The 15,448-nt window shown below is 36.3% G+C and overlaps 3 protein-coding genes, 1 non-coding gene and 1 pseudogene across 4 annotated transcripts; 1 reads left to right on the top strand and 4 right to left on the bottom strand.

Annotated features, from left to right (window-relative positions):
• The first annotated feature begins 1,750 nt into the window (after positions 1-1,750).
• On the top strand, positions 1,751-13,476 carry LOC114747855 (ferritin-2, chloroplastic-like). The gene is made up of 9 exons (XM_028936198.1): positions 1,751-1,782; positions 11,058-11,231; positions 11,741-11,824; positions 11,906-11,966; positions 12,071-12,158; positions 12,703-12,764; positions 12,875-12,940; positions 13,037-13,100; positions 13,190-13,476. The coding sequence occupies exons 1-9, from the start codon at positions 1,751-1,753 to the stop codon at positions 13,240-13,242; spliced, it is 684 nt and encodes a 227-aa protein (XP_028792031.1). The 3' UTR covers positions 13,243-13,476.
• Positions 2,328-2,409, bottom strand: TRNAS-CGA (transfer RNA serine (anticodon CGA)). Its single transcript has one exon. It is a non-coding gene; the product is annotated as a tRNA-Ser (tRNA).
• LOC114747851 (APO protein 3, mitochondrial) lies at positions 3,424-6,107 on the bottom strand. Its single transcript, XM_028936196.1, has 2 exons — positions 5,507-6,107; positions 3,424-4,589 (listed from the first exon to the last, which is right to left on the bottom strand). Exons 1-2 carry the CDS (start codon positions 5,887-5,889, stop codon positions 3,677-3,679), a joined length of 1,296 nt encoding a protein of 431 aa, XP_028792029.1. The 5' UTR covers positions 5,890-6,107; the 3' UTR covers positions 3,424-3,676.
• Positions 6,624-10,224, bottom strand: LOC114747853 (gamma-interferon-responsive lysosomal thiol protein-like). The gene is made up of 5 exons (XM_028936197.1): positions 9,806-10,224; positions 9,508-9,573; positions 8,986-9,126; positions 7,516-7,608; positions 6,624-7,396 (listed from the first exon to the last, which is right to left on the bottom strand). The coding sequence occupies exons 1-5, from the start codon at positions 10,076-10,078 to the stop codon at positions 7,178-7,180; spliced, it is 792 nt and encodes a 263-aa protein (XP_028792030.1). The 5' UTR covers positions 10,079-10,224; the 3' UTR covers positions 6,624-7,177.
• Positions 13,477-13,544: 68 nt separating the features above from the next.
• On the bottom strand, positions 13,545-14,588 carry LOC114747854 (40S ribosomal protein S4-like; annotated as a pseudogene).
• Positions 14,589-15,448: the final 860 nt, after the last annotated feature.

Below are 15,448 nucleotides of genomic sequence, written 5' to 3'. Positions count from 1 at the left end.
CAGAGTTTGGCTATATAAAAGAAAGACTTCATTTCTCCCGGCCACTTAAGTGTGATATGTATTGATCTTATATAGTTGCTTTTGTGACGCTTTTATGTAGATTTCATAGAGAATCTAATTTCACATACTTGTGGTAAAATTTGTGATGATTTTTTCGTAAACAAAGTCAGGTCAAGTTCTTCATACAAACCTTTCAATTATTTTATGATTCCAAACTTGACTATCGACTTCTAATTGGTGTGTAGTCTTCATATGGTTGGATGATCGTAAATAGGAACTAGTTTCAGTGCTGATCACATTTATAAGTACCCTAAACTCATTAGATCTTAACTATTGATATCTCATTTGAATGGTCATATTTTAAATTTTAAATTAATTATTTTTAAATAAAAAATATTTTTTAAAAAATAATAGTTGACATATTATCTTTAATTTATTTTATATTCTATACCTACTAAGATAATTATATTGAACAAATAAAAAAGATTAAATCTGGACCATCTAAGTGAAATCTAGCTGGTTAAGATCTGATGGGTTTAAAGTGTCTATCAAAATAATGAACACCGATTCCTCGTAAACATGGGTATAATCATTTGCCAATTGATTCGGATGGGGACAATTAATGTTGGATGCTCCTTATTTTAATTACTAATTATGAGTTATCTTAATCTTATTTGGTAAAAATTAACGTCAATAATGAATTATATTAACACATTCTTATCATTAAATTAATTAGATTTCGATGTGTATGAAAAACTTGTTTCAAGAAGTAAGTTGATATTACAAATAATTTACCCAATTCATAACTCAACATGGTTTTTTGAAAAAAAAAACTAACATAATCAAAGAAAAAAAGAAAGAAGATGTGCCCTCAACTCAAATGTTTTTTGCGAGTGGAATTTGCATTTGAAATGGTTGGGTGGTTATTGCATTTTGATGTGAGAGTTAGGTCTCCAAATGCATGTACATATGGAGACAGCTTAATCAGTGGAGAGCTTCTAATGGCCTAGATCCAATAATTGATTTGATTGTTAAAAGTCACCCCTATTTTGTTTGATTCTATATATATGTTTCCTATGACAAAATTACATAACTACCCTAACGAAAATGTGAAAAGGAAAAAAAAAAAAACAGTTTTGCAAAGCAGTGATGAAAAATGAGAACATTAAATTAAAGAGATTATTTCGTGAGAGGATCAAAACAAATATAAAAAGAATTCAAATTTCTTGGGGAGCCAAGTTGTGATCACAATAATTGAGGATGGATGCACCATCGTGTGCAGTTCTAGAAGCCAATGGCCAAAGAATCTATCTCGTAGTGATGCGTAGTGTGTGCGTTTCAATTACGTTCTTCTTTAATAATTAAATGGGGTGGCTATAATCTCTTCTTTATAAAGAATAATATATCAGGATATGATATCAATCATTGTCCCTGTATATCTGACAAATGCTGACGTTAGTGGGGGAAGATTAATTAAAGATTTATTCATTATTTTTGTCGTATAAGAAAACTTGTGAGCTGTTTTTATAGAGAAAAGCAGAATATTAAAATGTTGAGGGCCCTAGATGTCTCTATCAACGATTTACCCATATAACTTATGTATATTGTTAATTATGGGAATTATTAAGATATTACCTCTTATCTTTAATATTAAAACTAGTTTGACTTTTAATTTTATCCTGAATATAAGATCATAATTTATTTTATCTTTTATATTTATTTTTTAAATAGCTCTTCTAATAGTTTACATATGTTAAATGTTCTATCAAATAATAGTTCTAGGTAATATATATAGGATATTTTAGAAAAGAAATTATTTATTTATTACAAACAACTAATTTAATTTTTTTTTAATTTACTCAAATTGGTCAACTAACTCTTATATTACCTTTGGTCCTTAATATAAGAGCTAATTGAATAATTTGAGTAGATTAAGAAAATTAGTTAAATTAGTTATCTGTAATAAATAGGTGTTATTTTTTTAAATATCCTTACTAATCAAGTATATTAGTTACAACTACTATTATTATAATGACTATTTTGAAAAAAATTAATAAATATGACAGACAAAGTGAATGGTGATATTATATTTAGGATCAAAAGAAAAATTAAATAAACTCTTATATTAGGTAACAGAGATAGTACGTTATTTTCTATGTTTTTATTTCCAAATAAAAACGAAATTGAAATTGAAATAATACAAGTAACAAAAGTTTTACAAACAATGTTTTTTTAATAGATAAATAAGGGACTGGGCGCTGATGACTTAATGATAAGGGGTGCCCGTGTTTAGGGGAGCTTTTGGTGGGAATCATAAAAGGCACGAGCGTCGACAGCAGGATTCGAACCTGCGCAGGCAAAGCCCAACAGATTTCGAGTCTGTCTCCTTAACCACTCGGACATATCGACGCGTTTGGTGTGGGTCACATTAATATGCTGAAATTTAATCACTGTTGCCGAAAGGGTTTGTTTTACTACAGCGAGCTTGATATCAAAGTCTCGTAATTAATATGTCAGCATCAAAAGATCGTTCTAGACTTCCAACAAAGTCCTTTTGAAAAAAAAAAAAATTCAATTAAAATTCTGCTCTTCTCGTTTTATTTTTAAGTCTTTTTCAACATGTTTCATACAAATTAAAAAAAATCTTAAATTTTATTAACTTTTACTTAAAATTTAATAACTTTCTAATTTTATTCTTATTTAATATACTCCTCCGATCCTTGATATAAGACTTAATTATTGAGTTGACTTTGACTCTAAATATAAGATTTATTTTTCATATTTATCAATTTTTTCTAATTTTTTTTTCTAAAAATACTTTTTCAACCGTAATCAAGTGAAGGAGGGAAGGAGGATATTAAGAAAGATGATTATGGTGTTTTAAGAAAAATATATCATATTTCTTATAATTAACTAACTTACTTAATTTTTTTAATTTAATCAAATGAGTTAAATAGGTCATTTATTAAGAACCGGAGGAGTACATTATACTTCATGTAAACAAAATTAATATAATAATAAATGATTAGTAAAATTGTATATCTATACAAAACATTTCTCTCAGTGTCTTATAAATAAGACTAAAAACGTTCTCCCTTTCTATTATATAAATAGGACCAAAAGAATATTTTTTAACTTACGCTTTATTTTTATTTTTAAGTTGATTTTGCTCAATTCCAACCACCTGTAGGACATGAGAATTTTTCAGACTAATAATCAGCAGTTTCTCTGATACTATCTTTGACATTTGACCCAGCACATGGAGTGGTTTGATTGATAAACAAACCGGGTAACCTTTTAGAGCAGCCACTCAGCAAATAGCACTGCTTTCGATTTTATGGATTCCAAGCATGAATTGAGGACGCAGGGCTACTTTGGACCCGAATAGAGCCATCCATTATACATATTGGACTGTTTGATATGTAGTCCGTCACACTAATAATATCCACTGACAATTCGAAATTACAATAATGCAATTTCTTTCATTCTTCTTCAAGCTGCAAATACTTTCCGAACACAGCATAAGCTGGTATTCTTCTTGAGAATATATGAAAACAGTGATTTCAAGCTACCTGGGTTCAGGTCTGTTCAGACTCAAGGTCAAGCTTTTTGCGATATGGTCTGATGAACTCCAAGCATAGTCAACATATAATACATCTGGGAAATGCAAAGCATTTCAAGTAACAAGGTCAGCCTCATCTCGATCTGGGGGAACCACATCTAATCTCATCATACTCCTATATTCATCAGGAATCGGAGCTCCAGCATGCACACATAGTTCCACCACAGCTGGAGCCTTGCCATAATACCTCTTCAAATCATTGTTCAAAGCAGGGCCATTAAGATCCTGAACATGCCATACATAATTTGGACCTACAAGATCATCTATAGTGGCTTCTTGCCATGCATGCAAACCATTTCGAGACTGATGCTTTGATGCTTTACATATTCTTACTTTGTGTCCCTTAGGACCCACCTGGACCTCAGGACAATATCCACAAGTATTTACAGTATACTTCTCCATTATTCTCCTTGCACCTGATGTCATCTCAAACCAAGAGTTCAGTGTCTTTATGCCTAAATTCCTCAATGTTTTCCTTTCTTCATCGCTCAACTGCTCTAAACAGTTTCTGCCATTCTCCACAAAATTCTTCTTCTCCATCAAATCCCTCAAATCATCTACAGGCTTGTTCAATATACTAAGCGACTCAGCTGAAGAACTGTCATTCTCACAAGAAAGTTTTCTTGCACTTTCGTCCCCATCCATGACTTTCTCGAAATCTACTATTCTTCCCTCAATACAATACACAGGTTTTGTTCTCCTTTTAGTGGGATACTTTTCAAGGTCAAGACCAGCTTGTATACAGAGTTCTGCAATGGCGGGAATACGAGGAATGACATGCTTTTCGTCATGCACAACTCTTGGTTTACCAACACGATCAAAAAGATGGTAGCATTTTGGAAAGAAGACCACATCTTGAACCCCTCCCCTTCCCCAAACATGCATTGCATTCCGGAAACCACTCTTCGGCCCTGTACATGTCCGGATCTCGTGACCCACTTGGCCAATGTGAACCTCTTTACAGACTCTAATAGGAAACAAATAAATGTTAAGTTCGCAAACAAAAGCTGATGTAAATTGTTAAAATTTGCACTTGAAAACTTCACACAAGTTGAAGGAATAGATCAGAAACACGAAATAATGAAGACTCAATATTATGGTGGATTTTGGTTGGCCTATTCATGTTTCATGTATTCTAGTTATCAAATGAAACCCAGCCTTTTCATCTCTCATAATAATAATCAGGTCCTACACAGCTTTATATCTTGCCATATTCATGCTTCACAATAAATTTATTTTAAAGCGAACCGTAAATGAGGTAAATAGTCTAGTAACATAGCTCCAGAAGCGGGACAGACCTTCCACATCTCTATGGCCATGTCGGATGGTGATGCAAAGAGGCATGAGTTTTATATAGGAACACATTCAGTCAATCAAAATGAATTCCTTCAGATTATGTAGTTACAACTCTGAATGGCATATGGGAAGTCAATGGTAAATGTGTGTGCCTAACAATTACCCTTTTAAAAAGCCAGCTCAAGCTTCTGTGATAAATATCTCAAATAGAAGCTATGACATGAATACCATCGATTTCAGGTCAAGTTTAAACCCGAGTCTTCATGGAATGATGCTTATCTCTCATATTACTAGCGCATATAATCACCAACGTCAAATCTTGATCAATGTTTGGAATTGGAAATCACAATGAAAAGAAAAATGCTATTCACCGAAAGCTTAAACATGTTGGCTACCGGTCACAACATCGAGAAATGCTGATAATGTCTTCCTGCATATGCAACGAAAATCCATATGCCTACTTGCTAATATGACAATTGCTGTGTCTTGATATGCACCATTTGCAGTACTTCAACATCAAACAAGCAATCATCCATAGTGAGCTTATGTTGACCATTTGCTGGTATGACAAGGGAACGAATTAGCTACCTGCAGCGTTGGACGCGAATTATTTTCACAAGCTCCGACAAACCACAAAGAAGAGACTGACGAGCTTGATAGACTTGACGAGCGACTTCGACGAGTTCAGGAACCAACAAACCATTGTCAGGGGGTTCTTCGAGCATCCGGCAAGGCTGCACCTTTCGAGCTTCTCTCTCCGCTCTGGCCCTTCGAATCAAAACTTTCATGGGCGTCACATATGGCTTTCTCTCTGACTTTCTCCTGCAAGGCTTGGGCACGTCGCAGTACGAAGGGTCATCTGGGTCGTCTCCATAGTTAAGCCTCCTCTCCGACGAAAATAATAGGTTTCTGTTCAAACGACTGCACACTGAATTGAGGAGAGAAATATCCGATACGACTCTTGGGCGCATCTCCCACTGATTTTCTGCTCAATCAAAGTGGATGGGAAATGCCGGCTTCCGGAGAGTGTGTCCGTGCTGTGATGGCGGAAATCTCCGTCGTCCATTCAGACGCCTCACTGGCACAAGATGAATATGGAGCCCGACTCGGCTCAATAAGTGTTCTGTTTCAGCCCATCTTTGGCCCATGGTTTGACTAGAAGAAATTGATCTGGCCCATAATTACTTGCCCTTACAAATTCATCGTTATCCATACCACTCGGCCCTTCTCCATGTACATCCTACGCTCCACTTGAAAATTGAAACTCCTTTATAGCAAAAACAAAACTGTGATACTCCAAGAAAAGCAAAGATAATACATACGGAAGAAAAATGTAAAACGTAAAAGGATGGTCTCTAGATGAATAGTGAGATGAGTTATTCAAATTATCAGGAGAGAAAAATGCAAAAGCACGGTATCCGGATGTATCAAAAAAGGAATTTTTCTTCTTCTTATTTTTAATTCAATTTCGAATTTGTTTTAAGAAAATTCAGAAGAAGGAAGGTAAACTATTTTAAAATTCAATTGAATACTGTAAAGATTGAAATTTCACATCTCTTGCAATAATTTCTCCTCCTTCAGAAGTCCTTCACTAAATCATCTTTTATCTTGGAGAAATAACTTCGGGTTCGGCAAATATTAGTAAATTGTTTTGAAGGAAATAGTAGGGTAAATTTTCGGTGTAAAAGCTGATTCTGAACATTCCTTTTTTTCTGCCAACACTCGTGTCCGTAGATAAATAAATCAAGTAGTTCGAGGCAGAGATTGATTGTTTTTTTTTTTTTTTTTTAAAAGGAGTGGAGATTTCCTCACTAGGATGGCGCTGGGGACTTCGAATGAATTGACTCCCAACAAGCCAAACCAGTAGACATTTTTCCAACATAAACAACATGATATATAGTCAAATCTCTTGGCCGTGTTCTGCTTTGATCATGTAGTCTGCATCATCTTTAGTCTTCCACTTCCACTCTGAGATGGCACTTACTAGTTGTATTGACAGACACTACAATAGTTTGAAGATCGAGTACTAACCCATCACAAGTTCTACTACAGCAAACCACTTAGAAATCAAACAGGATTGTGCTAGAGAATGGGGTTAGAGAGAAATGATAGCTCCCTAATCCAATCTTGTTATTGTAATGACTTCAGAGTTATATCATATAGAGCTCAGTATAAGACCCCCACTTGCTCTTACTTGACACGTGTACCAGATTAGTTAAAACTGGCTTAAAAACTAATTTGGCTAATAGATTGGCCAATCTATGCTGCTCCTGGCATGTTCATCCGAGTCATCCATGATGTAACGGTAGACCTTAGTAGTTCCCATAAGTTAGGCATCACTGATTCCTCATCACAAACTGAATGCTTAGACTTCGTATCCATCATTTGATTAGCATCAAATAATACTTGGCTGCAACTTTTGGGTATATCAGTGCCTTTATAAGCTTTACAAATATAGCTTATAAAGTTTTCATAATCCTGTGGCACCCAAAAAAAAAAAAAAACAAAGAAAAAGAAATCAAACTTTTTAGAAGTGCATTTCACTCTCTATAGCTATTGTTCATCACAACAAAAGCCATGCGAATAGTAGAACTAACCTCATATAGTGGTTCTCCATCCACAACTACCCATGGAACATACTTATGAGGAGGCTGCAGAGCATTCGTTTCAGCTGCATACTTAAGCTCCAGCTGCATAAAAATGGTAACTTCTGCTTGAGAAGGTTTTGGCGAAACAATGATTCATCGATCAAAAAGCTATCTGTCACAACTTTTTGACCATCTGGAGACAGAGTCCACATTTTGCAAGTTTGGCAATAATTGAAAAGAAGACGTTTGATAATTTATCTTAAAAGAGAGATGAATATTCAGAATCAACACGTCTGGTAGATCCATACTACTGGTTTTGTAAATAGTTGTAGACTTGAAACAAAGGAGCACTGTGTCTTGTATCAGTAGAAAGTGATTCAAAGATTACCCCAAAGCTACAATGCCAGAGTTGTGTACTTTAACAAAACAATGACGATGCTAAAGTAATAGTAGTAGTAGTAGTTCCTTTGTGGTGAAAAGCGCAAGTGATGGTTAAGCTCAGGTAAAAGTACTCTTCGTTGGTTATTCCATATATACACTTCAAGAAAGAAACAAGCAGTTCATGAGCACATCAGACTGTTAGAGAAAAACCATTACCAGATATATCCATGGTTTAAGCATCAGATTTACTATCCCAATTTTAGACCAAGGTTTCAAACTCTATTGACACTGCTTCTCTTCCAAATTTCCATTTTAAACTAGGAACTGATTACTGCTACGAAAAATTTTCATTGTGATGAACAGATTACGGAGGGGGCATAAGCCACATTCTTGATAGTTTAGCATTTCTATTTCTCAAGTTGCCACAAATTGTCTTTCATTTAGCAGGATTTGTAAACTTTCAAGATTTTTAAATATATGAACGTAAATGTTATTAGAGAGAATCAGATAACATCGAAGAGTCGTGTTGATCTCACTGACAAAATAGTTTGAACAATAGAAAGTCTTATTTATTACTACCTCCGGTTCTTAATATAAGACTTTGTTTGACTTTTACTTTAGTCCTAATTATAAGACTCCAATCCACCTTGTTTCTCATATTTATGCATTCTTTCTCAAGATAGCCCTCTAATAAAAGTAGTTCTAGCCAATAAACTTGATTAGCAAAGATATTTTAGGAAAGACAATACATATGTATTACAAATAACTAACTTAACTTATTTTCTTACTCTCTTCAAATTAGTTAACTAACTCTTATAATTAGGACCAGAGATAGTGTTTAGTAGGGATAGCAGTTTTACTAAGTATGAGGGCTACGCAGTTCTACTCAATGGTTACTAGGAAAATATTACAATCTGGGCAGCAATCCTCTTAGGCCAGCAATTTCATAGCAAAGAAAGATGCAAATTAGCACGAATTACAAATTACTAGTGATATTTAACACAAAGCCTCGACACATTGCAAGGATATTTGACCAGCATAAACACATAGCAATGATAAAACATTAAATTTTATCAAGAATCAGAGAAAATCACAAACCTCCTTTCCATATTTGCTGGTATAGCATTTATCAATAGGTTTTGGATCCAGATCCAATTTCTGAAAACATGATTCCCATTCTCGGTACTTTAAGTCATACACTAAAGCCTCAACACAATATATGAAAGGAAAATGTTCATCCTGCCATAAACACGAATATAATTAGGTAGTTAAGAGTGTGATACAAAAGTAATATGAGTTATTTTCATATTAAATCAACAATAAGATCAAACTAAGAATGATTCGTGACATTAGCACTCGAGAGGAATTCTAGCATATCATCGAAGAATCCATCTCCCCAGTAAATGTTCTATTTTCTGTCGTCTATAACCCCATTAATATCTTTCCCTTTTCAACTCGCCCAAGTAAATTACAGATCCTTTCAACGCTACATTCCATTTAAAGAAATACCAACACTCAGAACAAAAAAGGATAAAACAAGAAAAAGTACCGCTCTCCGTTTATGGACCAGTCTACCCATTGATTTCTCAGTCTCTCTCACTATCAAAGCGGAAGTCTTACCAGGTCAGGCCATATATCAATTGCGCACGCTTCCACGGTGTTCAGTAAGCACTCATATGGGCCATGCTGCAATCGTCATGGGAAAAAAACAGCCGCATGTTAATTCAGGCAAATGGAACACATAAACACATAAACGAAAAGTTCAATTTAAGAGGAATATATAGATAGTTCCAGCTTTAAAACTAAAAAGGAACCCCCCCCACTCCCACCGATGGGGAAAAAAAAGGAAAAGGAAGGGGAAAGCCTACAAAAGAAGAGCTCATAGCAAATTGAGGGAGAGAGTGTTCATTTGAAGTACCTGACAATCAAAGGTGTTGTTTCCCCTGAGCTTGGCATTACCCCATGGAACGAGCTTGAGATCGACGATGGAGATAAGGTCGTCATCGAAGAGCTTGACCAGGTAATTGACGATGAAATTAGCACTGTAAGGGCACAAGCTTTCATAGTATAAACCCACAGAAACCTTGTGAGAATGGGAGGAGCGCAAGACTTGGGAAGGCAAGGAGGGAGGGAACAAAGCAAAGATGGAAAGGCAGAAGATAAGGGATGAGGTCATCTTCCAAGACCCCATGGTTGAAGGAGCTGAATTGGAGAGCTGCGAGGAGGATGGAGGCTATGGAGTTCCTTCGGTCACACTCCAAGCCGCTAGGATCAGCGGCTCAGGGTAAAATCTACAGCGCCATTTTTGCATGCGAACAAGATTCAGACAACGAATCACCTAGGTTTGTGCACGTGGAAGAATTTTTCTCGATTGCAGCTGCTGGCTTGCATTAGAGCCACACGAGTCCCTATAATTCAAAACGATTTATAGCCAAAGTCGTTTTAAGATTTCACCAAAAGCCCCTGAGGATAGCCACTTTTAATCTTGTCTCCTAAAATTTGAAACACATAATTTTGATAAGTAAAACAAACTTCAAGACCAAAAATAAAATTGAATTTAGAACTAAAGTTATTGATTTAAATTTTAGAAATCAAAATCAAAATTAAGTCATGCAAAAAAAAATATCAAAATTAAATTAAAGTTTATTAACTAAAAATAATATTAATAGTTTTTGTTATTGTTATTATTTAACAATCCCTACCCAGTGTTTTTTGTTTTTGGGGGAAAGCCCTCCGAGCGTTTAGTGCATGGATGAGTGCAAAAGAAGCCCGTATTCTGTTACGTTTAATAAACTGCATACTCAGCAGTCAGCACCACTGCCCCGCGCCAAGCCAACCACGCAGCTACTTAATGACCGGTCCTCACCGTCCACGTACTTCCCCCTGAACGGTTATAAGTCCCCCAAAACCGCCAGAGAATCTTCACCTCCCTTTTTCTCGCGTTGCCATCTTCGTTCTCTTCTTACTGTAATTTTTTGTTGCATCCTTTGCTCTCTCCTCTGCTTTCTCTCTGTCAAAATGCTTATAGCCAATACTTCCTTCTCATTCTCGCTTTCACAGAGAGCACAGCTTCTGTCTTCTCTCTCACATCGTGGTCCCATTCACGATGCTGTGAAGACCCCGAACAGTGCATGCAGGAGCAGATTCTCCTGTAGAGATGTGGGCAGTAGGTTTGCTATACAGGCCTCTAAGGAGGATGATACTCGATCCATTCCGAATGTAATTTTCGAACCCCTCGAGGAAGTGAAAACGAAGCTCCATGTCATTCCCGCTGAGCCTCAGGCATCACTGGCTCGTCAGCAGTACAATGAGCAGTGTGAGGACGCCCTCAATGAACAGATCAAGTGAGCTTCACATTCTTATTATGTTAAATTTTGTCTGTATTTAGTTGCGTGCTGCTATCCTTCATTTTAACCGTCATGCACTGCTATCTGATTTTCATCGTTTGTTTTTACTGTGTTACATTTATTCTCTCTTCACGGAGTCTCTGTTCAATCGCCCTCCGACTTTCTGAGTCATTCATTCGTCCTTTCGGTTCTTAGTGTTGAGGCTAAGTTGGCTATCCTCATAGGAATAATCGGTAATTTGGTAAGTAATAAGTACCTGCAAACAGGCACAGCATCCTGCTTTTCTTAACCATTATTATCTAGTTAAGATGATCAGAGAGAGCTCTGATAGTCCTTATCATGCTGACAATTTTAGTAATGATTGTAAAAGATGGTTCTCGACCATTTACTTGCCTCTTCAGGTTTAAACTGCAACATGCTGTTTTCACTTTGTGTCTACTCGAGGTGGATACAATGTTCTTAGTTCTGCAAGTATCTCATTGCAGCTTTTCTTTCCTTCGAATCAGTGTGGAATACAGTATCTCCTACGTGTATCATGCCGTGCATGCCTACTTTGACCGAGATAATATCGCTCTCAAGGGACTAGCCAAGTATGAATCCTAAGTTCCTTCGTCGAATTTGGTTGTAAGTTGATTACTGATAAATTAGTATATTACACGCAACGTTTGTAGATTTTTCAAGGATTCAAGTGTGGAAGAGAGACAGCATGCTGAGAAATTGATGGAATACCAGGTGTTTGTTGCTTTGCAATGCATTAATTTTCCTAACTCACTATTATTTCTTTTCCGTTTAATCTTAAGTTCATATTATTAAATTTACTTTCTGATAATTACCAGAATATAAGAGGAGGTAGAGTTAAGCTGCAGTCACTGCTGATGCCTTTGTCAGAATATGATCATATTGAAAAGGGCGATGCATTAAATGGTAAGATGTGGGGCAATGCCTTTTATTCTGACTCTGGAGATTAACTCTGACATTTAAAGCAACTCACGAGATGCTGGTGAATAATTTTTATTTTGCCAAATTCATCAATATTTTTTTTTTCCATCTAAATACGAATTATTTGTCTGGAGCTTCTGGAGGGTGCTTCAACTTCTATGGCATAATAATTCATTCCGGTTCCGGCCATCTAAACGTTCAACTTCTGAAATCTTGTTGTGCTGTGCTTTGTACTTTTTTCTTCTTTTTTAATATAACTCAGAGTATTAGACTTGAGGCTAATTTCCTGAGAGCGTTAAGATTAACACCCTCCCTTTGAATTTGTGTTTAACCAACAACTAGTTGGTTGTATTTTGTTCTTATCAGAGAAGTTCTCGATGCGAGCATCGCCTATGAGAGTTATATGTGATAGTTTAGTTTAGTGTATTTGTTGCTTTCGGTTGTTCCTGAATTTCTGGAACCATGCGCGTTCGGAGTCGTGGTTTTTGACTTGTTAAATGCTGATACTGGATGCCCTGTCGTCCTGCAGCAATGGAACTTGCATTGTCTTTGAAAAAGTTGAACAATGGGAAGCTTCTTGATCTACACCAGGCAAATTTCCCAGCCCAAATTAAACTTATTATATAGATTTTTAGATTACTGTTAATTTTCCACCCAATAAGACGGTGCAGCTCAAAATGGACTTTATATCACTAACGCAGTTGGCAAATGAGAACAATGATGCGCAGCTCACTGATTTTATTGAAAGCGAGTTTCTTGCCGATCAGGTAAAGCAACATCCTGTGATTCTTGTTGTCATGACATCGGAAAGATCATTTTATCAAAAGACGATTGTTATCTTCCTTATTTTCGTTCGGCTTCAGGTTGAGTCCATCAAGAAGATCTCAGAATATGTGGCTCAGTTAAGAAGGGTGGGCAAAGGACATGGTAATTGCTTGAGTCATTAACCACACTAATTAATTTGTACACACACTTCTTGCTTCATAAATTACGGTAATTGGTTGGTGGGCTTGCAGGTGTCTGGCACTTTGATCAGATGCTGCTCAAAGAAGCTGTGGCAGCTGCATAACACATATCTACACTTATAAACCTGGCCTACTTCTCCTCCGATGCCTTTCCCTTTTAATGAAGACATGTCTCTTTTCTCCATGCATACTTCTACTCCCTGTTGGAATTGGTTACATTAAGCTTACCATGGATCCTGGTGAGCTTCTTCATATAGAACCAGTAGATCATAGAACCTATGATAAGAACAAGATACATAGTATTCTATTATGAGATGATCGATGATGCGAAATACAAACTAGCGAGTCATTGCATGAACACACACAAGATAGTATACAAGTACGTGGAAATAATCATTAATGATGATTATAGATATCATGCTGAGGAAGCCCTTTCTGCCTCACGCCTGAGCCTAGCTTCTTCAATGATACTCAACTTGATTCCCTTTCCTTTGGGTAAAGAGACCCATGGTCTTGAGCCCTGACCAATAATGAAAACGTTTTCCAAACGAGTAGCGAATTCGTTCCCAACAGCATCTTGGACATGGATGGTGTCAAAGGTGCCCATATGTTTTTCCTCCTCTTTATAACCCCAACTCGTCCTCTGTTCCTCCCACCCGTCACCATCGCAACATTTCCAACTTCAAACTTTATGAAGTCAGTGATCTTGTAGGAGTCTCGGTCAAGTTTTTATGGTGTCGTTAGCTTTGATAAGCGGGTCAGGATATCTGATGGTTCGTCCATCGTATGTGTTCAGATAGGGAATACCCCTTTTCCCAAACTGCACCGATCTCACCTTACAGAGCTTGAACTATATGAAGGAACTGACAGTATTAACATGTATCATAAAGTGACTTATATTCACAAATAGCGGTAAGTTAAAGAAGCAAACCTTTGCCTCGTCCTCTGTTATTGATCGCAAGCGAAAACGACCCTTGACATCATAGAGGAGTCTGAAGTTCTCGTTCGTTTTTGGAATGGATACAACGTCTGAAAAATTACGCGCCCGCACAATATGAATTTATATATTGATGATGCAACTCTTATATATATATATATATATATGCGTATAATTTGGAGGAAAGGAAAATATACCCATAAAGCCTGCAGGGTACTTCTGATCAGTTCTGACTTTTCCATCAACAAGAACATGTCGCTGCATGAGAATTAAAATGACTTCGCGATATGTGAGTGCATATTTAAGCTTGTTTCGGAGGATAAGGATGAGGGGGAGGCACTCCCTTAGCTTGTGAGGTCCAGGAGATGGCTTGGAGCCTGCATATAAAGAAGACGAGTCGTATTAAGTTTCTCATTAAGTCTGAAGAAGACTGCACTGCACATAAAAAAAAGACGAAAGCCTTTTGCGTACAAAAGCGCCTCCAAGCTTGTCAAGCATCCAATGTTTGGGAGCTTTGAGCCTCTTTAAGTGCTTCCTCTTCCCTCTAGCCTGTTTAATTATGGACCACAAAATTATGATTACTCAATTACCATCTGTAAAAAGCGTAATAAGCACTAAGCAAGATTAACAGAGGGGAAGGGAGAAGGGAAACAGATAATTGAAACTTAAAAAAAACAAGAATCAATAACCATGTTCGTCACTCTTGAGGTAGTTGTCAGGACAATTCGTCCAGGAATGGCATGAGGGCATCATGAAGCCCGGCCTAGCTCGGATTTATAAGATTCTGAGCTTTGATTTTCCCTGTAGTTACTTTCCACGTAGCCCTTCTTCACTCTTCTTCCTGGCTCTACACATTGCTGACGCACCAGTTTTCTGGTTTCTACTCGCGGCCAGAAAGGAATAGTCCCGACAAAAGAGGTGGTTAGGTATTATTTAAACTCGAAGTTAACAATTAAAATTGCATCAATCTTTCCATTTAGATTCATTTTCTCAGATCTTTGCTTGCCTGGGCTCATTAGTCAACTTCTCTTGCTTACTTTATGCTTGGAACGGGGAAATTAGGAGTGAGAAATTTTTTTAATAAGTTTGATTTAAAAAATTAGAAAAGTCTTTTGATTCAAAAATATATAAAATAAAATAGTAAGAAAAATTAATTAAAAGTTTTTAACTTTGTTTTAAAATTTTTTAAATTAAATTTATTAAAAAAAATTTTCCTCTCCTTCATTTTTTTCCGTACCAAACAAACCTTCAAAGTTTCCATACATTTAGGTAAAATAATTTTTTGTCCGAATGGCTTTCAACATTCAACAATTCAAGCATTGCCACGGATAGGACTGTGCCTTTCATTTAAACAAATATTTTCCTAGGGTCAA

The sequence above is a fragment of the Neltuma alba genome, unplaced genomic scaffold (assembly GCF_004799145.2).
Source record: "Neltuma alba isolate B1F8T4 unplaced genomic scaffold, ASM479914v2 tig00005496_pilon, whole genome shotgun sequence".
In the NCBI taxonomy this organism is placed as follows: domain Eukaryota; kingdom Viridiplantae; phylum Streptophyta; class Magnoliopsida; order Fabales; family Fabaceae; genus Neltuma; species Neltuma alba.
Note: the sequence above shows the minus strand (reverse complement) of the source record. Positions and strands in the feature narration are given on the sequence as shown.